Source organism: Engraulis encrasicolus, chromosome 10 (assembly GCF_034702125.1).
Source record: "Engraulis encrasicolus isolate BLACKSEA-1 chromosome 10, IST_EnEncr_1.0, whole genome shotgun sequence".
NCBI classification, from domain to species: Eukaryota; Metazoa; Chordata; class Actinopteri; order Clupeiformes; family Engraulidae; genus Engraulis; species Engraulis encrasicolus.
The window spans coordinates 35,667,684-35,695,306 of NC_085866.1; the positions used below are offsets into that span (position 1 = coordinate 35,667,684).

Sequence of the window (27,623 nt, forward strand, 5' to 3'; positions counted from 1 at the left end):
AATGTTTGGTGTAAAGTAATAAGGTGAGATGGTGGAGGAACGGATACAGAAACCACCTGCGTGGACTTTCTTAACGGCACATCGCCTGCGGTGGCTACATTCACTTGTGTATTCATGAATGGGAGAAAAGGAGAGATAAACCGAAGTTTATCCATCTGTGGCAGCAACCTACAACATTCTGAGCTTGGAGGACGAATTTCAGGACCAATCACCTAGCTGCAGGAGCAGATTCACAGTCGTCGTCGTCGTCCCCCCCCCCAGACCTTGAGGTCTGCCTGTGGCTGTTAGATCCATTGGGTGCATTTGTGAACTGCCACTCTGAGTGCTCAGACGACACAACATTAAAACCTCTGACTTTACACCGTTTGCCAATTCTGAACTCTCGTTCAAGTGGAATGCTTTTTCTTTCCTGAATCGTATGTGGTACTGTCTTTTCAGGGTGTCGATAGAATTTACGAATGCACCCATAGCAATTTCTATACATCTCTACATGTCTATGGCTAGACCTGCTCCACTAGTCCTGGCTCAGCAAGAGAAGTTGTCGTGCACGTATCGCATCCTCCTCATTTCATCCTCCTCATCCCGCTCAGTCACTCCACCTAAACCACTTCCTTCCCCTCCATCCACTCATCCCTCTCTCCCTCCCTCCCTCCCTCCTTACCTCCCACCCTCACCTCAACATCCCCCTTTCTCCCCACAGCCTGAGATTTTAGCCTCTGCCTCCGCTTTCATGTTTGAAAAAGAGGTAGAAGGTTCAAGTTTTTTTTTTTTTGAAAAAAAAAAGAACAATGAAAGCCATAACAAAACAAAACAACAAAAAGACAGGAAAGGGAAGAAAAATCCCAAGACACCCACGCAGAAGAGGATGGGAAGGGAAACTTAAATCGATCAAAGGAAAAGAGGGAATAAAAAGAAAAGAGAGAGAGAAAGATCTTTCAGTCCGTTTCCATGTTGACACAGGAAGCAGCAGCAGAAGCAGCCAGGCCGTCGTGGTTAGAGGAAGTGAAGTCATTAGCGTTAGCATTAGCGGACTTCACCGAGGCAACGCAGCCGTCCGTGGGGGCAGGCAGGGTGGGCTTGCGGATCTTGTCTTGGCGCTGGTAGAAGAGAACGTAGGCAGCATTGGTCTGCACGGGAGAGAAAGAGAGAGAGAGAGAGAGAGAGAGAGAGAGAGAGAGAGAGAGAGAGAGAGAGAACACAAGTTACACTACAGTGGTGGAACAGTTACACACAAGGTCCCCAGGACTAAACACTGATAGGGCCCCCCCTACAGGCTGCCGAGGTCATATAATAGTGCTCCCACCACCAATACTAACCCTTTGCCCACAAAGGCAAATGCCCTGCTTGCCTCCCCTATAGCTCCATCCATGGTACTGTATCGGTCTATGAAATATGGGAAGTGTTCCTATTGTATTTGCACCTGACACCTACAGTAAGTGAAATTAGTGCAAGAGTTAGGGCATGGGGCTTCTCCATGTGAGGGTTTACCACATATAGTAGTTTACCTGTGAGTGACCATACTCCTGTGGTTAGTGAATAAATACCAAGTCACTTATTGCTTAACACACAGTCCTCACAGTCCACACACACACACACACACACACACACACACACACACACACACACACACACACACACACACACACACACACACACACACACACACACACACACACACACTTGTCACACACACTTGTCACACACACTTGTCACACACACTTGTCACACACACTTGTCACACACACTTGTCACACACACTTGTCACTAGGGCTGCACGATTATGGAAAAAATCATAATCACGATTATTTTGGTCAAAATCATAATCACGATTATTAATCACGATTATTGATTTTTGCAGATTTTTTTGAAAATTATGACAAGATGAAATATAACCAAGAATGAATTACATACGGGATGAGCAAAATAAAATGAATTGTAATAATTATGTAAAGGCAATAGCATGAAACTTAAGTGGACAGATTTCTGGCCAGAAACACCAGCCTGTCAGTATGCTCTGGCTTCAAGGACGCTCTCAAAAGTAGGTCACTATTGCCACGATTAAATCACGATTAAAATCATGAATTCGATGTCACTATTTTGTTTATTTTTCGATTAATTGTGCAACCCTACTTGTCACACACACTTGTCACACACACTTGTCACACACACTTGTCACACACTTACCACAATTTGATCTTCCCTTGCGTAGGTCACCTTGCTGTCATCAAAGTAATACCACTGTCCGTTGTCTTTGTTGCGGGCATAACTTGTATCTGAGAAGAGTTAAGAAAAGCAGCCATCATTGGTAGAAACACAAGAATTTACCACCACTGGCCTCTGCCTTTTACCCCTTCCATTGGCACGATTCTACCCTATGGCATTATGCTGGCTGAGTGATGTAACCAACACGTGCAACCGTTTGTGTAGACTAGTGCACATACTTTTTATCAAAATGCGGCACAAGACTGGAGGCATCATGTAGGGGGCAGATAGCCAACTAGCTTGCATAAATATTTTCCATTGTTTGACCACCGCAACCTCAACATGGAGGTTGTGTCAATAATACACAGTACACACTGTTGGAAAATAGGCTTGATTCTGAGGTCCTGAAATATAATGCATTGTCTTACAGCAAGTTGTTCAGGTATTCATTTGTGTTTGCAGGAAATTCTACAATATTTGGTTATGATTAAAAACATTAAAATAAATGTGTTCTGTTGATGGGCACTCAAACCACTGAGTAGGCCCAATGACCCCATGTGACAATCATGAGATGAAGATGTTGAGTAATTGCCCATTCCTTTTAGGAGAGCCTACAGAACTCATCAAACATTGTTGTGAGACAAGCTGAAAGCTGTCATGTGATGTTTGATTAACTGATTGCTTAGTTTCTGAATAAGTCTGAAGTCCATACCAAACTCATTCTTTCTACACAGGATACAGTGATGTCACTCAGAAGCGAAACTATTTGACTTAATCCTTTTTAGGAGGCCAGGAGTAGGTGACAATGGGCAAACGACTAACATTGGATTTCAATCTTTTCAGAGCCAAGGATCCTCAAATATGTCAAAAGAATGTGCTGTTGTATGTGTATTGCTTGATTAAAATTACAGAACTCAGGAAGTCCACAGATGAGGTCATGAAGACCTAGAGTGATGAAATCAAGGCCCACCCGGAAATGAAGACAGCATCTTACAATCGACACAGATTAGGCATATTCTGGGTTAACTAACAAATCACGTAATTGCTTACACATAACCACACCCATACACCCACAAACCATAAATACCAACAGATAGGGGATATTCAGTAGGTCCTAATTTTTGTTATCGGTCAGGGCGAGAGAAGGTTAGGATCTCCGGAACGTTCCGTAATGCTTTCACTGTTCACTGTCATTTTTATGTAGTAGACTCTGCAGTTCTGGAAAGCTGTAGTGTTTACTGTGTATGGGCCATTGCTGGTATTCTGGATATTACCAGTGGTGGTCATTTTGTTATTTGGTAATTTTAGAAAATAAATAGATTAATTTGGCTTTTGGAGTTTTTGATTCCTTTGACTCGGATTTTGAACATGCAAGAAGTAGAGACCAAGACGGTAAACTTCAACACTTACACACGCATCTGTAATACCTTGTGTCAAGTGTTCTACCACACGCAAATTAACCCGAAATACGCATGACAACACGTTTGTGCACGAAATGCGCACACACACACACATGTATCCTGTAGCAAGCATATCCCACACCGCTCAGATAACGGTCACTGACTATTTGCATTGTTCCTTTGAAGTTAAATGTCTTTTTTTGTTGGAACACAACAGTGTGCGAACCACATCATGGCAGACAATGAACACAGGAGAAGAGCTGTCACACTGCTCATCATCACTGAAACTCTCTGCCTTGTTTTCTTCAAATGATTCATCGAAAATGTCTGTCACACTCCTGCTGCTAAAAATAGTCGTATGAAGTGAGGAATCTGAAGTGTCTTTTTGATCTCCCAGTGAGGAGAAGATATCCGCGGAGAAGAGGCGTGTGTTACTCACAGTGTCCGTCACGCAGGCCACCATAGTGGTTGGACACAGCCATGAGGTCATAGCGGCTGGGTGGCTCCCCGTTCACACCCGTCTTCCGCAAGAGGTAGCGGGAGAAGTCCAAATCTCTGAGGACACAAGAGAAGCAGAGGGAGCGAGAGAAAGAAAGAAAGAGAGAGAGAGAAAGAGAGAGAGTGTGAGCAAAAATTGAGTGATATGAGATGTGCATCATTAAGCTGTGATTTTGTTGTAGTCATACTAATTGAATACAGCCATGTCCACGTTGTTCTCTTCAAATACTGAGCTGGATGCATTTTCTTCTGTATTTGGTGTGTTTACTATGCATTCTGGGCAATTTAACCTTGTACAGCACCTTAAAAACTTTCTTTTAGGCCTAAATATCACCTCCCTCTGATTTTACGTGTCGAAAAGTACAAGCATTAGGTCTTGAAGGAAATGGCACTCCCTTCCCTTACACAAGAGCACACGCATAACGGGGTTAAGGCCAAATTGTAAGGGAAACGGATAAAATGGGACAAGGCCTAAGTGCAACAAAAAAGAACAAAGAGCGAAAGGGTGGAAAGGCCATCTTATCATTGTCACCGCAACAAGCCCCCCTTTAGGAAGAGGACAGCCTGCCCTACATGGTCTGTCACACCATTTGGGTGACATTTAAAAGAACCAGACCAAGGCAGGGTGATGGAGGACAGGAGGAGGATTCAGCCAGCTAGGAGATGTTTTGTGTGTTCATGCACCTACAAAAATCAGATAACCAGACTCTCACTCTTACCTCAATACTGCACACCAGATAAGCTGGACTTGCAAACGTTTATCAACAAACCCACAAAAAAACAGGAAAGGTTTGAGAAATATTTCCGTTCTCTAGAGATTGGACTTTTTTGTTGCATTTTCATGTTTAATCAGATTCTACGAACAGGCCTGTGTATCCTTATGGTGTCTCACAAGGGTGTTGTCCGCATTGAGGAGATGGTTCATTCCTGAACAACCATGTCCTGAATTGCTGAACTGCAACTCATGTTTAAAAGTGTTCTGGGAAACATCAGACTCAAATACACTATTTTAAATGGTCTTTTTATTGTTTTTTTTATGTTCATGGTTTATTTTTACTCTTGTGAATATATTTTTTGGAAGGTGACCCTGGGTGTCTTAAAAAGCGCTGTCCAGCATCACAAATACAAATCTATGTTTACTACCACAGTAGGAGACGGTGTACTGCGGCTTACCGTACGTGGAACTCGACAATGGTATGAAGCTTCTCGTGCGAGCCCTTGACATATTTTTTAATAGACCCAATTCCACTATTTTTGTTGTGTTTTTTAATGTGTATGTGTCTTTTTTATTTATATATTTATCGTTAAGGGGAACATAATAGTCTTAAAAAGCGCTATAATAAAACAAATAAAATATATGATTACTTCCACTGTAGGAGACAGTGCACTGCTGCATACCGTAAGTGGAACTCGACGATGGTGTCGAGCTTCTCGCGCGAGTACTTGGTGTAGGAGAAGCGCTTGAGGTGGATGATGAGCACCTCAGGCAGAGACCACAGGTCCAGCTTCTTAGTAGCCAGCTGATGCTTCTTACACACTGGACAGTACCTGCATCACAACAAAACACAACAATTACATTATATACAATTCCATGATATGGCCCAGCCGTGGCTCAAACTGCCCGGGGTCATTTACAGAGCCTTCCACGTCTCTCTCTCTCCCAACTCGTTTCCCCACATAGGACAGTGACAGGTAACAGAACAAACATGACAAACACAGCTCAAGCCAGCACTTTCCAAGTTGAACTATTGCAACGGTTCACTACAGCACATAGTGTGCAGAATGAAATTGCTTTTCTGCTCAACCCATGAGCAGGAGGCAGCCTGAGAGGCACCTTATGTGTGGGGGCATCAGCATCATGCTCCGTCACATGGCAGGATGGGGGAAGAGTGCTGAGTCTTCACCCCTCCAACACACATCGGTGTTGGAAATCAAACCAGCTACCCTTGGCCTAAAAGCCTGATTACTACTCCTTTACTATGGTACACAGTCTCTTAACATTTAAAGTTCAAATTACATTTTTGACTCCATTCCTCTAATTCCTGGATCTGGTACTAGCAGCACTGAAGTTAATTATTATCCAAGCATACATTTTTTAATCTAAGCCAATACTTGTTTAATTCATTCAATATTCATCCCTTTTCCCTAACTTCTTTGTAAAGCTCATTCAAGTGCTACTAAATACACACGCGTGTACGATGACGGGTGAATTCTATTACAATAATTGCAGACGAATATAATTTCAAAACAACAAAACACAGTCGTGATGGATAAGCGTAGCGTCTGAGGTCGTAATTATCGCACTAACGATAGAGATCTGTTGCACCAGACCCCTGTAATTATGTCTGTTAAATGACTTCATTATAATTCATCCATGACACCACGGCAGTGGTGGTGCATCGCGCTGCAATGTGATGAATGTGTTATGCCAGGAGCCTGTGCATTTTCAATGGGCTGTCCCCAACGCCCTGCCTTCCTGGGTTTGCATTTTAATGGCACAAGCAGTTAATAACTACGAGGCCCGAAGGCCTTGTGTGTGTGTGTGTGTGTGTGTGTGTGTGTGTGTGTGTGTGTGTGTGTGTGTGTGTGTGTGTGTGTGTGTGTGTGTGTGTGTGTGTGTGTGTGTGTGTGTTTGTGTGAGAGAGAGAGAAAGAGTGTGTGTGTATTTTTAATGTGCAATGATGAATCAGTCCCTAATGTTAGTGAAATGGGGGGGGGGTAGAGATGGAGATGGAGGGAGGCAGAGACACAGAGAGAAAGAGAGGGGTGGGGGAAAGAGAGATGAAGGGAGAAATAGAGAGATGGACAGAGTGAAAGAGATAATAAAAGAGACAGAGATGAAGGAGAGGAAACAACAAAGACAGAAAAAGAGAAGAGAAGAGTAAAGGAGGAGAAATAGAGACAGATGGTGATGGAGACTAATGATAACCAGGGGTTCCCCTCCTTCAGAGTCCAGTATCCCCACAGTGCTGAAGATAAAAGGGGGGAGAGAGAGAGAGAGAGAGAGAGAGAGAGAGAGAGAGAGAGAGAGAGAGAGAGAGAGAGAGAGAGAGAGAGAGAGAGAGAGAGAGAGAGAGAGAGAGAATAATGATGGTAGACAGACAGGTAGGAGGAAATGGGAAAGACAAAAAAAGGAGAGAGAGAGAGAGAGAGAGAGAGAGAGAGAGAGAGAGAGAGAGAGAGAGAGAGAGAGAGAGAGAGATGATTACCATGGATTCTCCTCCTCCAGTGTTTCCACGGTGGTGAAGAGTTCGATGCACTCCTGCAGCTGCACTGTGGTCTGCTGGTGGGGCACCTCCATGCTGGGATGCTTTTCAAACTTCTACAGAGAGAGAGAGAGAGACAGAGAGAGAGAGAGAGAGAGACACACACACGCGCACACACGATTAAACACTACGTGCATATTTTACCAATATGCTAATACTAAAACAGAATATAAATATTAATGCAATGCGGTAATTAGCGAATCGAAGCTAAACCTCTAGTCAATTTCTAGCCGTCTCACACAGACCAGACATAACACACAAGAGTGGCTGGTGTGCTTTTCAGTAATTCAGTAACAGTAATTAACACATGGAAGATGGAATTCTTCCTAATGTCACAGACATACAGAACAACTAAGGCCCTCAGCATGCTTTCTGTAGGAGACGCGTGCGCAGGCACGATTCGTTCATGAGCGCGTTAACTCAGGGATTCCCAAACTTTATCATGATGAGGCCCCCTTGAGGTAGATTCCAGCCAAGGCCCCCTTGACATGGACTGTGCCACACTTTTTTTTTTGTGCACCCGGTTTCACAACTCAAAGAAGTTGGTGCATTCCTAAAACCATTCAAGTACTACAGAAACCATAATACATATATAAACATTGTAAAGAGGAAAATGATTCCACTGGGATTGTTAAGCTTATTTTTGGCTTATAAGTTACTTAATTTATGAAATTATTGAATACATTTCGCAATATTTTCCCTGCCAACCTGCCGAGGCCCCCCTAGCATCCCCTCGCGGCCCCCGGCCCCCACTTTGAAAACCACTGCGTTACCTTGCGTAGTTCATGTCAATTCTATGCGTGTTAGATACTGCAACCAAACGCGTGCGTTAGGTGCGATATCTTCAAACTCGCTGGGGGCGATTGTAAGAAAGACTGCACAGTTCCATGCGAGTGCGTCTGGAGGAAACGATGATGGCGGCAACTGTTCAAGAGCGTCTCGAGCTTGCCCGAAATTATAAACATTCAATTTGCGATCATACTTCCCCGTTGCACTTTGACAAAGGAGCGTGCAAATGTAGAAGTAGTAGCAGTATAGTCTCCTTGCCCAGGAGTCCTTTACGTTTTGTTTACAGTCTGTGTTCCCAATTTCCGGATCACAATGCTGTTCTCTCTGCCCCCTGGATGACACCGCCAGTATTTTGCATGTTGGTCCACTGCCTTTAAAGCAAGCATGTCCAGTCGGTTGCTCGCGGTGACGCGCGTAATTTGCGGCTCGCAGCAAGCGTACCGCGGGCTTAATTCACAAGATCAACAACTAGGTGAAAGCACTCGGAAAGTGCTGCTGCCAACCTCAGTGCATCAATGCAGCAGCTACCCACACCTCCTCCCACAGCAGAGCAGCATTATGGGAGATGAGAGTCAATGGTGAGGGGACAGGTTTTCATCTCAGAGAAAAATCCCCTTCACTGTGGGCTGTGGTGCATGGGTGGGCATGGGCATAGTGGACAAGAAGATCTATGCTCTGAATTCATATTTGACGTTGAAGCACACACAAGAGGAAAAGACAAGTAAGTGTGAACTGACCTTTCGCTCAAATCCATCAGCAAATCAGTTAATGATTTGATTTGATAATGATAAGAGGCCCCGTGTGTTTGGTGGTGAGAATGTTCTAGAATGCGTGACTAGGGAGTGGAAATCGGTCGCTGTGGGATTGCCATGTCTTGAGCAGAGTAGGGCTGTTGCACTTGCAGGCGGTAATTGTGTGCCTGCCTGGTGTTTGTATTTTGTGTGCCGTGTGCCGTGTGTGTGTGTGTGTGTGTGTGTGTGTGTGTGTGTGTGTGTGTGTGTGTGTGTGTGTGTGTGTGTGTGTGTGTGTGTGTGTGTGTGTGTGTGTGTCACTCCACTCATTCTTACCTCTGCCTCGTTGTCATCATAGTACTTCTTCTTCATGTCGGGGTCCCAGTCTATGGCCACATAGGGTTGCGCTGTAGGTGTGGAATGAGAGAAAAGCATCATCCGATTACAAGATGAGCCCCAAACACACACAAGCACACACGCGAGGTGTTAAGGCTTTCAGCATCTGACTTATTCCTAACATATTCATCTTGCCTGTGCGTGTATAATTCCATCTGCCTACTTAAATTTAACTTACTAGTACATTCACTGATGGTGGTGCGAACATGTTTCCACATGTGTGCATGTGAAAGTTTGCTTGCATGCATGCAAGAGAGACCATGAGTGTGTGTGAGGGAGAGCAAGCGAGTGACAGAGTGAGAGAATGATTTAAGTACATAGCAATGTATAGTGGTGTGTATAGTTAGTGTGCAAGGCTCTAAATTAACTTTTTTTTCATCACGAGCCAACATGACTAGTACATGGTTATTATACTAGCCAAACACACACTCACTATTGGTCAAGGTGGTTAGTAAGTTGTGCTGGACAAAGTCACACATTTAGGCTCGAAAATAACTGGAACAGAAGTTCATTTAGAGCCCTGGTGGTAGTGTGTATGTGCACTCACAGCTGAAGGAGAAGGCGGTGCCACCCTCGCCCATGCCCCTCTCCGTGGTGCCGTTGGAGTTGACCGCCTGGATGGTGAAGAGCGGTCTCCTCTTCTTCCTGCTCTGCCCGTTTCTCCCTCCACCATTACCCGTCGCCCGCTTCCCCGATGACACGCCCATCATGGCCGAATCGTCACCCCCTTGCTTCGCCTTGCCATCCTCCTGCTCCTCGTTCTCCTGCTCCTCTGCCGTCCCTGAAGCCTCGGCGGTGGCCGTGCTCACGTCTGATTGGGTGATGGTGTCGGCGCCGCTGCTGCTGCAGGCCGACTGGCCCTCCTCGGAACTGCTGCCGCCCCTCTCGGGGTCGCTGCCCCCGTCCTCCTCGCTGGGCTCGTTCGATTGGCCGTTGTTCTGTCCGTCGAGCTGACCGCCGGATGGCGCCGACCTATCAGAGGGGCCTGCGTCTCCCTCCGCACCACCGCTGGCTCTCTTGGAAGGTCCCGCCTTCTCACCGTCATTATCAACGTCATCTGTTTGAGTGTTTGTTATTGGGAAATACAGAAGCAGTGAGAGAAAGAGAAAGAGAGAGAGAAAGAAGGATAGAACAAGAAAAAGAGAAGGGGAAAATAAATAAGAACTGAGAGACTGGTGAGGGACTCTGGGAATTCTTTGTGGTGCTGATTCCCCCAGAGGTTGGAGAAAATTGATTGATATGATATTGATATTCTGGTCCATGCTGATGTGTCTGCATCACAAACAGAACCTTCAAAACTGCCAGACACATATTCACATCACATCTCCTATGCTACATGCTGAAGGTGCTCTGCTCAATTCTGATTCAGTGACGAGCAAAGTTTTTTTTTATACGGTACAAAAACACATTTTTTTTTACGTTTTTTCCCCCTTTATTATGAACTTTGAACTTTATCACAGAAACTGTGAGTAGGACAGAATATGAGCTGAAGAACAAGAGCTGGGATAGGGTTGAGATAATATCCAGGCTGGACTCGAAACCTGGGGCATGCAAGCCCATATAGGTACATTGTGCCATAGCGAGCATCCCAAAGCAAGTATTTTTAAACCAAAGTAAGAACTCACTGCCATGTAATGCACAAGCCAAGGTTTGCATGGGGACGTCCAGCATTATTATGCTGGTAGTCACTGGATGAAGAGTTGGCAGTGTTTTGGCAGATAAAGCGTTGGCATTAAGTGATACACACGGTCAGCAACCCAAACAACCTGAGGCCTTTGAGTGGAAACACTTGACTGGCATTAAGCGGTGTCAAGTATGCCAAAACACAAAATCCACAAATGGTCCTTTTCTCGCAATTCAGAGCCTTCTTTGTCGTCTGTCTGCTTCAGACATCAAGCATCTGCCCTTCTTTCCAAATTATAAATGCAAATTATATTGTTCTCTGATTTTCCAAAGTAGTCAATATTTAAATGACACTCATCATCATTTTCAAGTCATCAACTGTAGTACAATTCGAAAGTAATTGAACAAGCCTCTGAAATAACAGTAAGTATTTTGAAAAAAAAATGCACTGTTCCAAACAATTAAGCCAAAACACAACTTCAAAACCTTGTAGTTTTATAAAGAACTCAAGAACTGTTCATTTGTTGAATTGGAAACATTAAGCAGGACATTACCAACATTTAAGAGCCATTTCAATCATTACATTACATTACATTGCATTTGGCAGACGCTTTATAACCAAAGCGACTTTCAAAAGAGGACATAATCAAGCCAACATCACAAGCAAATACAAAGTGCACAGGAGATATACAGAACAACAAGTGCAGTTGCAAAGAGGGTTTTTTTTTTTTTTTTAAATCATAAATCACAAACACACACACACAAACTAAACTAAACTAAACTAAACATCATGTCAGGAGTCTGCCCTGGGGCAAGGCCAGTTCAAGCATTAGTCTAGTAGATTCTCTCGAAAGAGGAATGTCTTTAGTTGTTTCTTGAAGGCTGCAAGAGATGTGCTTAGTCTTGCTGCCTCTGGGAGACTGTTCCACCACTTGGGTACCACAACGGAGAACAATCTTGACTGGGAGTACCTAGAGCGACTGGATGGCAGAGCCAGGCAAAAGCATCTCGAACAGTTGTGATGTTTTGCTTCTCAACAGGGGCTCTACAACCCTCTGGGGGCGTTAAGGAGCCACAGGGGGACGTTGAGAAGGAGGCCGCTTCAAAAAAGGTTGAGAACCACTGTTGCAGTGGGAGGGTACTGTGCCCATAGCAACCTCAACGTTCCGTTGTTGGCTGGAGGAAGTGAAACTCACTGTGGTCTTCCGCTGCTGCGTCTGTTTCGTACTAGTCCATCCGCCTCGAGGCTTCATTGGTTACGCATTCTGGAATGTGTTTGCATGTTTGTTTTTTCTATTCATTGCTGCAGTCCAATCGTCGGTCGGACACCATGTAATTCCCATAAAATCAGACAGACCAGTCCTTGCTGACGCGCCTTCACCAACAGCACTTCAGGACAGTGTAGGATACAGCATACAATACAAGACTATCCAACCCCAGGATGTCAATGGTCACAGGCAGAATGAAGCCAGCATGTCTTGCACCAATAAGCGCGTCACGGTTGAGAAATCACACTCCCTGCCAATTATGATGTGGGGTGAACATTTAGCAAAGCTGCTCTGGCGTGATTTCCTTTTTTCACACAGCAGGAGGCATGTCTTTGCTGCCACACAGCTGGCTGCTTTGATATTGCCATGAAGAAATGAGCTTAGTGCACCACTGAGGGTGTATACATTACACACACAGACAGACACAGACACAGACACTCAACATTTTTAATGGAACTGGCACAGAACTACAGTATTATAGCAAACGGTAGCACAAGAAGTTACACTCCTGTACCACATATTTCTCCCAGCCACCCGCTATATCAGCTGATTTTACACAGCACATCCGGTCATTGAGGTATAAAAGTTAGTGATTGACATCTCTTGTAGCAGATAATGGAGTAACGGTAGTAATGGAGTGACCATCACTCGGGTCGAGAGTGTGCTCTGACTATGACAATAAATAAGTCTGGCTATTAATTGTAGTCGTCAGAGGACACGTTTGGTCACCCTGAGGCCTGGCTGCCAGCTGGGGCAACTCTCCTCCCCTCCACCACAGATGTGCACCCAGAAACAACTTGTGAATCCAGGCTGACCATCAACTACTATCTGTGACTACCATTATACCAGACATACACAACTACTCACCATTGCTTATTCCGTTGGTCTGGGTCCGGTACAACTCTTCCTCCTCCTCATCCTCTTCCTCTCCACCTTCATCGTCCGCCTCCTCTTCCGCTACTTCCTCTGATGTGTCAGGGGGACGAACGTAGCGCCTGAAGCAACACAACAACGCCAAACCAAAGAGGGTAGATTAGAGAAAGAGGATTCAAACTTTTTGTGATGTCTGGTGGTGGCTTGCACAAGATGTGCGCTACCGACATCTACAGCGCTAAGGCCGGGGACATTCATTGTCAACCATACGACTCCAAAGGTCTCCTAAAGGGGCGTTCACCTGACATCACATGGATTCCGGAAAAGTCAGAGCCTGAAGTATCTTTCTCTAATCTACCCTCTTTGTCCAAACCACAACTCCATTAAATTACAAGTTATAGCAACTTACTTGGCAGACAGATTTGGCAGAAACTCCTCTTAAGATATCCACTTACTGTCCATCCCACAGACAATACAAACGGCCAATCAATCAAAAAATTAATTACTTCTCTTCTTGACTTGTTATCAGTTTAAGTGGTTGCTACCTGTGGACTAACAGTAATGTAAGCACTGCCAGTTTAAAAAGCTTCACAAGTGCACATTACAGCTTCTGGGAAATTAACAGGTCGATCTGCTTTTTAATATAACATAAAAAAGGCAGTCTATTTATTAATCATGCTTGGCATCAGAACCATATTAAAAATCTCCCAGGTGTTCTCTTCACAATCTTTCAACTGCTGCCAACAGCCCATCACTGCAGCTTATCGCTGCCCCCGGTGGAGTGGAGTACTCAGAACCAGGGCACTTTCAGTCAAAATCAGGGGCGGAGCTATAGGCAGGGCAAGCAGGGCATTTCCCCTGGGCCCAGGGCCCTTCTGTATTAGTGGAGAGGGCCCAATTATGACCTTGGCAGGCTGTATGGGGGGGCCCCATCATCAGTATTATGCCCTGGGGCCCTGTGAGCAATTGTTCCCCCACTGGTCAACGTCATATTTGTGATACTGCGCTATATAAATACATCTTGTATGTTGTATTGCAAGTAACAGTACGTACGTACGTACTTGTGGCTTAGCTTGGGCACAAGCCCAAAAAAAAGTTTTTTTCTTTTCATCATTATTTTTTCTATCCATTCTTTGGCATGGGAGTACTTACGCCAGGCGCTGCAGGAAGAGCTGGTAGAGGGCGTCACGCGTGCATTGGTCGCGGTGCACGGCCATGAGGAGCGGGTGGCCGAACAGGGTTGTGCCGTAGCCTCCGCCTGAGCCGTAGTCGCGGCAGTGGGGTCTCTCCCGCAGGTAGACAGCCAGCACCACCTCCTCCCCGTCCTCCTCCACAGCTCCGCTGCTCAACTCATACCTGGGAGAGGGAGGAGACATGGACAGGTAAGGCCACCTGTGGCAATCACTACCACTTATACAGGCAATCTGGTTGCAAAAAGCTTCAACCCTCGTCCTCCATCCCTCCTTCAGTGCATCGCTGCTCAGCTCATACCTGGGAGGAGATGGCGGTGAAATAGACAAGTGAAGTGACAATCACTGCATTGATCACTACCACTTACACGATTATGAGCAATCTGGTTTTAAAAAGCTACAATCTATAACCCCGTCCTACATATCTCTCCTCCACTGCTTAGCTGCTCAGCTTGTACCTGGGGGATGGAGGAGACATTGACAGATCAAGTGACTGCCAGTGCCTCTTACTCAGTTATGGTCAATATGACTAAAAATTATATGATCTATAACAGTGATTCTCAAACTGCGGGCCAAGTGGGCCTTGAAATCATTTTCTAAAAATCAAAATAATATTTGTGTGTGTGTGTGTGTGTTTTGCTATTGACTATTCATTTGATTTGTATTGTTTATTGGGTCAGAGGTAGGCCACAAAACATTTGTGAGAATTTCTAGTGCGCCCCAAGTTGGAAAACGTTTGGAACCCCTGAAGTATAACCAGGTCCTCTACATCCCTTCTTCACCTACGCTGCTCAGCTTGTACCTTGACTCTTTGTTTAGTCAGTATCAGGGACATGTAGCTATCCTGATTGTAAAGGCGACATTGTGAAGTTTCATATGATATTAAAGCCACAAGAAATGAAAAGGTTGTACAATTTCTGTAAAGCAACTTCAGGAATTGCACTGCCAGTACAAAACCTTGATCAAGTTGGGGGATATCTGTTGTTAATGTGTGCTTTTTTAACTACCTATTAAAGTGCTGTGGGAAACTCTGAGCATCTATGTGCGTTTATGATCGCTCAGTTACACAGTTATGGGCAATCTGGCTGAAGGATGCTACAATCTGCAGCTGCGGTACCACTTTATCTCCATCCTACTCCACTGCTCTGATACCTTGCACCTATGAGTTGGTTACTGATTTAGTTTATTTACTGACCCCGTTGGCGAAATGTTTCAGTTTAAGCAACCTCTTGGCTTTATCGCTGCTGCCAGATTTTAGGACCACACAGATGTGCTGCACAAGTAGATTTTATCTTCTTATCTGAAGCTCTCTTGCCGCCCATTATAACACTCCTGTTTCCACTCTCTTTGTGTTTTTTTTTCTCTTCAAACAGCTTCAGGATGATGCGGTCCTTAGGAGCTGTTTATTTTTGGAACTGTCCACTCAACTCTAAGTTCTGAAATCTGCTCGACATGGAGAGGTAAGGCCTTCCTTCCTGTGCTGATGCACTTAAATAGGTGACTCATGTCTTAAAGCAGCTCTTCATCTCTAATAACATAGCTGTCCCCCGCTCCTCCACCCGCACGTTGCATTGCTGTCTTGTTTCCTTCACAGTCTAAAAGGTAGGAAATAAGGCAGAGTGTATAGTATGATGTGTACAAGGCTGGATATGTACAGCACAAACAGTACTGCTTGTATGTGCTGCACTCCCCTGGCATATAAGGCAGGTGATGAAAAGGCTGCACTATTCCAGCTGGGCTATAGAAAAGAAATGCAGTGCATTATGAAATGCTGACAAACAGAGTCATTTTTCAAAAGGCCAGTGCATTATCAGAGCAGAGGGGGGGCACTGTTCGTCCCACCACTGCCCCAGATATTTTGCACTGTTAAACTAGAGTGTACTATTCGGCTGAAACTACCTGTTCCAGGATTTAACCTCTAAATAAAAACGCATTTCACATTATGACTATAATGCAATACAATATAAAATAATATATGACTCCAATTCTATAATAATATAAGTATATAATTGTTACTATATAACATTATAATTGTTACATTACATTACATTACATTACACTTAGCTGACGCTTGTATCCAAAGCGACTTACACTTGTTTGAGTTCAGGGTAAATAAAACCCCATTTATTTTCAATGGGGTTTCATTTCTGGTGATTTAGAATTAAACTAGTGAGTTAGCGCCAAAACGTGGCATGGAAATCTACGGGGTATATTGAAGAGTGAAGTGTGGGACACCAGGTCAGCAAACAAGAACAGCTGACGGCAAAGCATCAAGGATATCTGGGCTTCCATTACTCCCATGCACTGTTTCTGCCATTGACTTCAATGTTAAACGCATCATGGCCGTTATTAAGACAGAGAGAGTCCTAACCAAGTATTGAACATTGCATGTTATGTAGAAAGTACCAGATTTCAACTGATTTGATGTGCACTGATGTGAAACGAATTTTGATGAAGAAAATTGTGATTTTATTACAATATTCTAATGATGCGAATTCCCCAATTCATGGTTTTTTTGAGTTGGAAGACCAAAATATGTAAAAATAAACAATTTAATGATTGGAATAGTTTAAAACTGGGGCATGAATCTATAATCCATGACAGTTTAACATTATTTATGGTATTATGGAAATAAATCAACTTTTTCATGCTATTCTAATAAAGTGGCCTGGAGCTGTATGTAGTCACTTGGCTTTGTAGGGCAGAATACAGCACTGAAGAATTTCAATAATCCTGACTTTCTTCTCACCTTTAAGTCGATCTAATGACTACATATTTGGGACGGGTGTTAGCTAACAGAAGTAAAGTCACATCTGTTCACAAAAATACGCATGTTGTCACGATCCAGCATACAGCTGAGGGACTCGTCAGAGTGGTACATAATAATGTATTTAACAATCTAAATGTTGTCCGGACCATCATTTCACTTCCTATTCAATGAAATATATACATTTCTAATCTTTTGCTTGGGAACTGAAGCTGTAACTTAGCAAACAGTGACGTGAAGTAACATCTGCTTACACGAATATGTCGTCTCGGTCGAGGATGCAGCTAAGGGACTCGTCGGAGTGGTAGATCTTATAGAAGCGGTGATTAAACACATCTGCCACCACCATCTGAGGAAACGAAAGGGATAAGCCACGAAATTAGATATAATCACCAATTACACACACCATCACACACAGTTATGAATGCTGTCTAAATGTTCTTTATATATATACATTTGCACACATCATCTGCAAAAACACTCATTTACATATGCACACATAATCATGGACTCAATTCTCGTATGAGTTGAATGCATTTTGCATGAACCATTTTAATTTTGCATCTAAACCCTTCAAATGTTGGTATCTGCAGAGTGGGCTGTCTTTAGGCATTCATTTTAATGAGGAAGACTTTTGAACTACGGCTTACCTGATTGGCTGGCACATCTGTTGCCTGTGATAGGGCAATGCACAGGTCAATCACCTTACCGGCTTTGGGCACCACCACTCTCAGCTGAAACAAACAATTTGAATGGACAACATTAGGCTTTACCAGGCGTGTAGTGATAAAGAACAGAGAGCTAGGTAAATTGTGAAGTTGTATTTGGTGCATTAACTATTAACTGTGTTGAATTAACTCGACACCGGCATCGTAAGTACAGTGCCATGAGAAAGTTTGGGCGCCCTTTTGGAAAATCATTACATCGGTTTATTTCTCATTGAACTTTTTTAAGTAGCAGCTTCATTTGAACATATGTTAAACTGTAGGGAAAGATAAACATTTCAGCAGTGGAAGAATTATCATAGGTGTTATAGAAAGAATTTTTATTTATCATACAAAATAGCAGACAAGGCTTGTCTTAAGTTCTGTCTTGGAGAGTGGAATATGGTGGGCTCTGAACAAACTGTAGTTTGTTGAAAAATAGTTAAAAGGGCATGGCTAAAGGATGGTAAGAATGGTAACAGGCACACTACAGAACACACCTCCATAGAATTACAAGACCATAGCTGCTGATAGTGCAGACTTAGACATGGGTCCTTCCACGTATACTTTACACAAGGTAAAAGCTCATTGGATGGGTGATGCATAAAAAGGCTTTCCTGTGTATCCATCACAAATAAGTTGTTAAACTTGTGCAGAAAGCTTATCTGGACAAGCTAAAAGCATTTTGGGAAATCATAGTGTGGTCATGAGATGAGACTGAGTTAGAGTTATTTGACCTTAACAATGGGAGGTGGACATGGCAAAAAATGCACCCATAAATTCTATGACCTCTGGTCTAAAACACACCCTACTATAGGTCTGTGTGGATAGTATACACACTGTAAAACTTATTAAAGTTAAGGGCCTCACTAATTCTTTTCAAATGGCATATTTTTCAAAAGAATGTTCAAGTGTCAGTCACAAAATTAGAGCTGAGCAGAGTTTGGACTTTCCAGCAGGACAGTGTTGGCACTGCACTGATCAAAATTCAACAATGAGTAATGCAAAACAACAAGTACAATGTCTTGAAATAGTTCTACCAATCTTGAGATATCACTATCATTGAAAAAGAATGAATTTATTTGAACCAGGATGTCTAAAGAAGACAGATGAGTAATCTGACTGAATTAAAGGGGTTCTGTATAGAATAATTGGCAACTCTTCAGTAGCATCAGACAGTTGGAACTTGTCTCCTTGTATAGCAAGTATCCAAAGGCCATTAGATCAGCAAAGGTGAGCTCTACTTCATATTAATGGTATACATTCTTTGGGGTGCCCATATTTATGCACACGCATATTGTTGTTTAAATCCACATACAATTATTTCTGTAACACCTATGATTTTTTCCATTGCTGAAATGTTTCTCTTTCCCTACAGTTTAACATAATGTTAAAAGGAAGTAGCTACTTTAAAAGCTCAACGAGAAATAAACCGATGTAATGATTTTCCAAAAGGGTGCCCAAACTTTCTCATGGCACTGTATGACATGACTGTCAGAGCAGTGCCGTAACACAGTCATGGACATGTCAGTTCGAGTCATAAGCATTTTATGACTGTTGTCAGAGTGACATTCGGTTAAGGTAAAGACAACCATGTCAAGTTTTCATGACCATGAAATGTTTATGACATTGACATAAAGTTTATGACACATTCAAGACTGCATCATCACACGGTCTTGACACTATTATGACACTGTTATGTCATGCGTATGACGTCATCGTCAAGTTAACTGTAACTCTATTGACTCTTATGCAGATTTAGCGCAGAAACCTCTCCGAGTGTCTGCCATGGAGTGATATAAGTGTTGTAACGTACCTGGACAGGCTCGGCCCTGGGGTCGAGTGACACGAAGAACACCTCCATCACCCGCTCCTTGCTGACGGGCAAGGGGACACTCAGGTAGCAGAAGGGGTCAAAGGTCACCGACACCTTGTGGCACTCTGGGCACACCAGCGTGGACTTGAACAGGCCGTGGAACGTGTCCACTATCACCGAGTCGTTCCGTCGCCGATGGTTGCGCCAGGCTTCCTCTGCGACTTCCTGCAACAACAGCAACAACAACAAAACGGTTTTCCTTTTTTTTGGGTCGTTTACTCGTCACGGATACGGATTCCGAGCCAATCAAAGCATCCACTGTAAGGTCATCTGAACCCAATCTCAGGGGAATGTAAAAGGTTAAGCTTATTGGCGCGGGCAGGAAAGAGGTCACACTATAAGCCCTAAGGAGAACAAACAAACTGCTGATAAGATTTATCACGACTTTACTCAACATGCCAAACACAAACTCTTCACAAGCTGCAGTCCCGACACCACATCTCCTGTACTGAGTGCTCAACTGAGCCACAACATCAATAAGCCATCACATGGCTCTTTTTTCACCGATGCACCACAGACAAATGTAGTAATGCCAGGGACATAGAGGTTTTTTTTTCATTCTTCTACTGGGAATCTTTTTGAAATATTATTTTTGGCCTTTTATGATTATTTGAAACAGGGCAGTGATCATAGTGACAGCAAAGCAGTAGGAGAGAGGGCCCTGGGTCGGAACCAAATCCTAGTTCCCAGTGCGGCAGTCAGAGCCCCAGCCGTTTGAGCCCCAGCCGGGGCCGGAAGCATTGTTTTACATGTTCCCTTCAAAAAACTTTTCTTGATCCTACATCAATGTCTAGGGCTGCTAAACTAATGAGGTCAGTGTATCCTCTCCTGACACTCATTTCCTTTTTATTCAACTTCATCTTCTTACTTCATACAACGGCAGACACATTAGTGCCTGGGTGTAAATCCATCTGAGTGGCGAGCGTCTGTTGGTTCTTGTCAGTCTCCCGTCCTCAGCATCTGGACGGTCCCCAGGCGATCCGTCGCCTCTCATGCTGCGAAGTCTCCACAGCGCCACTCTTGCTCCCTCACCATCATTCATCATCACCCTCTCAGGGTGTGCCGTGTGTGTGTGTGTGTGTGTGTGTGTGTGTGTGTGTGTGTGTGTGTGTGTGTGTGTGTGTGTGTGTGTGTGTGTGTGTGTGCGTCCGTGTGTGCGTCCGTGTGTGCGTGTGCGTCCGTGTGTGCGTGTGCGTCCGTGTGTGCGTGTGCGTCCGTGTGTGTGTGTGTGTGTGTGTGTGTGTGTGTGTGTGCGCGTCCGTGTGTGTGTGCACGCGTGTCTGTGAGTGCGCGCGTGTCTGTGAGTGCGCCTGGACATGTGAACCGTGACGATGTGGGACATGTGTCACTTCTCAAGAACAGGCTGGTGTGTATACTGGAAAATGGGTCCCCCATAGCACAACACCTCAAGCGGAAAAATCACACTCCTGCCCGTTGCCTCTTACACCTCACCCCAAGTGTGTGTGCACCCCCCCCCCCCCATTTCACAGGCAGCCAGCCTGGCTCCTCTCAATCTAGTCAGCCATCTTTCCTGCCTGCAGTCTCCTCTCCCTTGGATACAAACAGTATCTGCAGTGTAAGTGCTGTTCTGAAGATGGGGTCATTCTACACTTTAACTGGACTGACACGTGCGGAAGAAGACTCGCATGTGAGAAGCTTTAACAAAACCACTCTCTTTTTAGTTTTTACCCACCAAGAGTAACCAGCCCTTTGAAAATAAGTTTCTACACAACAAAGCCGGTGCATGGAGAGTGATTAAAAAAATCAAAGGAATCAAACGAAGATTTGATGAAGTAATGAAATGTTAATCACTTTTAAAAAAATGTCTTTTGTCTTTTTCCTTTTTCAATTTAACACTATTTATTGACTCAGAGGTAGGGCTGGGCGATATGGAAAAAAACCTATATCACGATATGGATTACTTTATATCACGATAACGATATATATTACAATATAGCACAATTACATACGTTTTCAGTTATTGTCTTTATTTGCTCTTTATTTTTCATGTCGCAGAACAACGTTTCTTTCAAATGGATCTTTTTATTCTTATTTATACAGTTACATGAACTTGTAGTGTATATTGTGACAACATGAAATGTAATTAAATGATATTCAACTGTATAAAATTGATAGAATTACTATCACGATATAAACGATATAGGAGAAAGGTCACGATATACACTTTTATATCACGATAACGATATATATCGTCATATTGCCCAGCCCTACTCAGAGGGCCTGCACAGGAGTTCCTATGTGCCTGGGTTACTAGTCCATGTACAAATGGCTAATAAAGAACTTAAAACTCCATGTTACTACCATCAGGAAAAAAAAAGTGGGGGAAAAGAACATAGGTGTCGTGTCATCTCATCCCGTGCAGCCTAACTTTAAAGCACCATGTTATACACTGCCATCTCAATCACTTCTCCATTGAAGTGCATATAAAAGTATGCAACTTACAAAAAACTAATACATTGTAAAATGATGTGCCAACATGTTTAAGGGTGAGCACATTCGTAATAGAGAAAAACCAGGTCCCAGACAATTGCAGTAAATAGCATGCTATGGTGGTGAGAACAAATTTCCCATTGGGGACAAAAAAGTCTATCTATCTATGTGAGAGAGTGGTCTGCACACTGGTAATGTGCTCCAAAGAACATTGCTATTGCTCAACTGGAAGATAAAAACTTGCTTTTATAACGTTGTTAAATTAAGCAATAAAAAAATTGGAGCATAGAGGTAATTATGAACAAGCAGTGCACACCACGGTCCACCTGTTTTGTTTCAGGGATGAAAATACAGTAGACAAGCATGTGTAAAATAAAACACTACACACCAACTACAATGACGTGATTCTGAAGAGCACAATCCCCACCTGCTTAGGCAGTATGCAATGCAAAATGGCTATTCAATTATGACACTAAAATAAGAATGAAAAGTGCGATGTGATTTTGAACAACAACGCATTCCTCAACTGGTCAGTCCTGCCTTCACTTAATTTCAGGGATACACATAAGCATGCATATAAAAATATTAAACATTCCATACTTGCATACTACTCCATTATACTACTGCACTCCATTCCCAACATTTCCCATTAGCAACCTCCTAAGTTGCTAACTGGTTGGCAACGATGCTTTTGAGAAACTGGCTGCTGGTCAGGCTTGGCAGTTCATTAAGCGCATATAAAAAGTATGCAACTTAAAACGACATCTGTTGTAATCAGGGCTTTGAACCGGTTCAAGGAACGAAAACGAAAACCAGGAACTTTTTGTATTTTAGAGGGAACAGAAACGAAACCGGAAACGTTATTATTTTTTATGTTCTGGAACGGAAACACTAATTTAAAAATAATGGTAACCGGTTAATACCGGTTAATACCGGTTATTATATGGTGTGACGTCATCGGTCGAATGCTCCATTCATTTCAGTGGGGCTCCCCAACGTTCGCACGTCTGTTATTTTTCGATAACGGACGGGTTGGTCTATAACAGACCGCTGTCAATGGCAACAAGACTTTTCACTGCTAAAGCGACTTTTCAACAAGACTCTAATCAGCTGCTGTGATAGACAACACCTGTTGTCCTGGCTACCTAGCTGTTGCCTAGCGGTGTTCCACAACGGCACTGTTTTGTTTTGCGCAGCAATCTTTTGACATGAAAAACTATAATAAACTTAACATTAAATAGGCCTAAAGAAATGTCCCCGCCATGTGTGAATCATTTAAGTATATCCATATAATAAGCGGGTTAACGTTCGGCGAGTCGGTCGCTTTGTGGAATAGCAGCACTTCAGAGAGCTCCGCGTCGGGGTCTAAAGATTCTCTCTGTCGTGCTGCTATTCCACGGTAGCGACCTTCTCGCCGAACGTTAACCCTTCCTTAATACCGTTCCTCAAACAAAAAAAAAAGGAATTATTTTCCTGTGCACGTTACCATGACGGCTGAGGTTCACGTCCTGTGTGACATCAGACATTCTCTGACTGAATGGATTACAAAGTCTGCACTCCACATGTTAAATAAGAGAAACCACTGTCATACAAAAGGGCAGAATTTCCATTGCATCATTGTAAGATATTGCAGAGAAGCGCGTGTAAAGCGCACAGAGAATGTTCGACATTATTGGGGCATCCATGGCTGCAAATATGCACAAACTCACAATGTCCATCATAGCGCTCCCCGTGACCCAAGTCAGCGTGGAGCGCGCGTTTTCATCATTGAGGTTTATTCTCCGCTTAGGTCGTCCCTGAATGACAAAATTCTGGAGGATATTACTTTCATCCGCTTGAATAAACAGTTTGGAAGTAGGCTGACTCATTTGCACTTCCGTCTTTCTTGGTTAATTACCATCTGTTAGGCCTATGGGGAGTAATCAGCTGACAGGAACGAAATTAACCTTTCCGGGAACAATATTATTTTGTTCTAACCGGTTCGGTAACGTCAATTTATTGGTGGAACTCATAACCGGAAACGTTATAATTTCGTTTCTGTTCGGAACGGAACGTTTGGGAAAAAAATAATGGTTCAAAGCCCTGGTTGTAACATCAAACCCCAACATAAGTTATGTATAAGATGTAACAACGCAGTGTTTACCACAGACGTGGAGGCACTGTGTGGTGTTAGTCCAAGGACAAACAACATCAGGCCAGTGCAAGTGTTATAAGTGTACCTCAATTGACGTGTGTGTCTATTGATCAATCTGTGGTGCTTGATTTTTGTCAGCGGAGCTGCGGCAGAATGGTCTATGCATAGAAAACAGCATTATGGGATGCCCACCTGGTCTGGCCTGCCCTCGGCATCACGCAGCTCGATGTACTCCTTGTTCTTGACGCGGTTGAGGTCCTCATGCAGGCCGTCCAGCAGGAAGGAGAGCAGCTCCTGGGAGTCATGCTGCTGGTAGCCCAGGAACTGGGAGGCAAAGTGGCCCACCTTCGTCTACAAAAGCACACAGACACACACACACACACACACACACACACGATTAATTTTATTTGGATTTACAAAGACAGACAAAAAGTACAAGATCAAATTAGTTTGGATGTCATTGGCAGGATGACAGATCATGAAGACTACACACTTACAAAACGTCTGTCCCCATATTTTCATACTACCAATGATAGCTGAACAGAATTTTTAGATATTTTTGCCTCTTTTTTGTTACCCCTCTATCTTCAGCCCTCTGACAAGTTCTTACACACACACGCACACACACACACACACACACACACTTGTTGCAGAGTGTTGCATTAGTTGCAAAACAAGGTCAATAGACCTTACGTGCAAGTTGCAACCTTCCAAGTCGCTGCAGGCAAGTAAAAAGGTAGCCACCTTGCGATTCAACAGCAAAATGCTCCATTACTTCCTGAGCAACATTTACTTCAGCATTGCAATGACATTACAGATACTCTCTACTAAGAATGTACTAGAGGTAGGGCATTGCCATTCTGGAGTGCATTTCTCGAAACTATAGTTGCTAACCATGTTAGCTACTTTGTTGTTTGCAACGCAATTTCCCATAATTGGCAACTACCCGAGTTGCTATCTGGTTAGTAGTGGTGTAGATCGGCACTGCCCTCACGATCCGATCCCATCCGATCTCGATTTGGGAGGTAGCGATCCGATCCGATCCGATTCGATTCAATTCTACAATGCATTACATTTCTACTGAAAGCAAAGCAAATGTTTCATCAGTCATGATGAGGCAATACAAGTAGTCAGATACTGAGCAACAATTTATTGGCTGTTTTCTGTATCAGTCTGGATCAGTCTGTATCAGTCTTGGAATGCTTTGAAGTACTTTTTTTAAATTAACATTCATTTGCTCTCGAAATATCCACGGAAGTAATTTAAACTTTAAAAAATTGCCGCATCGATCCTGGATCTTCCATGCCCCGCATTGGATTGGATCGCCGAATCGATCATTGTTGACACCACTACTGGTTAGCAACTATGCTTTTGAGAAACACATCCCTGGCTAGCAAACAAATAGTAGGTGTTGTGCCCTAATGGGATGAATATACTGGAAACTCTCTCACCCACACAGATACAGACAATCAAGACTAACTGCCTGACCTTCTTCTGCTCGCCCCATTTTTCATGCATTACAGGCAAAATGGCTTTTCAAAAGACACGCCAATACAATGGCATAATAAGATCATGAACTTCAACTTGTTCTTCCAATGTGTGTGATATACAAACGAAGCCACATATTTCCCACTTATCCACGTAGGCAAAGACAGAAAAGGTACAGGAATAGATGCTGGCTTTACATAAAGCATGGCTATACATAGGGATCTTCTGCTAATATGCATCACTAAGGTCAAACTCTGCGCAGGTCTGGTCCAACTAGAGCCTCCTGTGAGGCACAATTAGCTCAACCGCCTCTTATATGATGGCACAAACCCAAAACTGACACCATTAGGCAGAATGCTTCATATGCAATCAAAGCTAAATGTATGGGAAGGGACTACTTTGGAAATGTGCACGACAACTGTACAGCTCTTCAGCTTCAGTAAAAGCACAAATGATCAGACCAATGGTGCAATCTCGTCAGAATGTCTTTTTCCGTTTCCACCAAGCATACATATCTCCAGGTCAAAGGTTCAAGGCTAACTTAGCAGCTATCTGCAAATGACTGGACTGTGAAGATATGCACCACGAACAACTAGCAAGATTTTCCCACACACACACACACAAAAAAAAGAAAATCGCATTATAGCTGCGAAATGTGCACCAAGACAATCCCTGACATGATGTTGGAGTATTGCTTTAGACAACACGTCACAGGCTAATGAGATCTCAACTGCTCCAGTGAGAATGATAACGCCGTGCTATAAATCTACAGATGTCATCATATTACACAGTGTCATCATCCAAACCAAACACAAATGGATTAAGACAAGCACACTCCAGCGTTTCAATTCCACCGCAGGCGAGAGATGGAGAATTTTAAAGTAAGGCCCCATCATGTCTGGCAGCAGAAACAATTCCTAAAAACATCCCACTTATTTACTCCACACAACAGCACATCATAAAAGTGTCTGACTGTATTGATGCGTCTCATGAACTTCAGTGGTGATTTTAACAAGGTCTGACTGTGGCAGCATCGGTGCAAAGTTTTTTTCATGGCTTGATTATCATCTCGGAAACCATCACAGCTTGGCTAAAATGACCCACGCAGGGATGAAAAGGCAAAAAGTATGTATATTTGTCTGTCTGTTTTTGTTTGTTTGTGCCAGCACCACAAGGTATTTCGATTTAGATGGGGGTGTGGTGCATAGAGGAATACGGCAAAAACAAAATGTGTTCTGAGGAAGGCAGAAACATTATTGGACTGTGCAGCACCTTTTCGCTTTCAAACCAAATCTTCACTCACAGCCAACAGTTGTCATTGCTTTGAACTTAAATGTTCCACATTTCAGACATAATTTGGTGTGCAAGGAGGAAAGCTGTGCGTTGCAATAAATAAGTAAGTAAGTAAGTGAGTAAATAAACAAAATTGGGGAAAAAAATGCAGACCCTGTTTGATGTGTTTTTCGTGTGCGTCAGACACTATCCATTTCCACTGGAGTTAGAAAACATGTACCCTGTACAATCAGTGCTGGAGGAGAAACCCTCTCTTTTCATATCACAGTGCACACGCACACTATCACATATCACAACATCAGTATGCTGCAGGCAGCCACAGACACATGCAGGTACCAACCGGCAACACTGCATTTTACAGCTCTGCGGATGACGAGACATTTTCTTCTATTTACCTTGAAGACGCGCGGCACCACAGAGTAGTGCCTGCCCGACCAGATCTGCTTGATGACGTCGGCGTAGGCCTCTGCGATCTCCCCCTTCATGCCCAGCGGGTTGGTGAAGTTCAGCTCCTCCAGGTAGGCGTTCCGCAGGAAGTACTCCGTCAGCTGTGGCGTATTGCTAAGACACTGTAATGTGATAACGTGTAACGTGATGCAATCAGAGACCATTGATGAGGTAGAGACGGTTACTAGGGAGTGTCTTGTGGAATTCATGTGACAAGATTCTAAGCT

At 43.5% G+C, this 27,623-nt stretch overlaps 1 protein-coding gene across 1 annotated transcript in view; it reads right to left on the minus strand.

Moving 5' to 3' along the window:
- Positions 1-268: 268 nt before the first annotated feature.
- usp11 (ubiquitin specific peptidase 11) overlaps positions 269-27,623 on the minus strand; it is a 37,515-nt gene continuing 10,160 nt past the window's right edge. The window contains exons 8-21 of the mRNA XM_063208725.1: positions 27,345-27,518; positions 24,361-24,519; positions 19,524-19,748; positions 17,654-17,737; positions 17,258-17,352; positions 14,199-14,402; positions 13,041-13,168; positions 9,830-10,339; positions 9,223-9,293; positions 7,310-7,422; positions 5,499-5,648; positions 4,042-4,157; positions 2,185-2,273; positions 269-1,127 (exon numbers count right to left, since the gene is read on the minus strand). Of these exons, the coding sequence (XP_063064795.1) occupies positions 936-1,127; positions 2,185-2,273; positions 4,042-4,157; positions 5,499-5,648; positions 7,310-7,422; positions 9,223-9,293; positions 9,830-10,339; positions 13,041-13,168; positions 14,199-14,402; positions 17,258-17,352; positions 17,654-17,737; positions 19,524-19,748; positions 24,361-24,519; positions 27,345-27,518 (2,310 nt within the window). The 3' untranslated portion in view covers positions 269-935. The remainder of the gene's footprint in view (positions 1,128-2,184; positions 2,274-4,041; positions 4,158-5,498; positions 5,649-7,309; positions 7,423-9,222; positions 9,294-9,829; positions 10,340-13,040; positions 13,169-14,198; positions 14,403-17,257; positions 17,353-17,653; positions 17,738-19,523; positions 19,749-24,360; positions 24,520-27,344; positions 27,519-27,623) is intronic.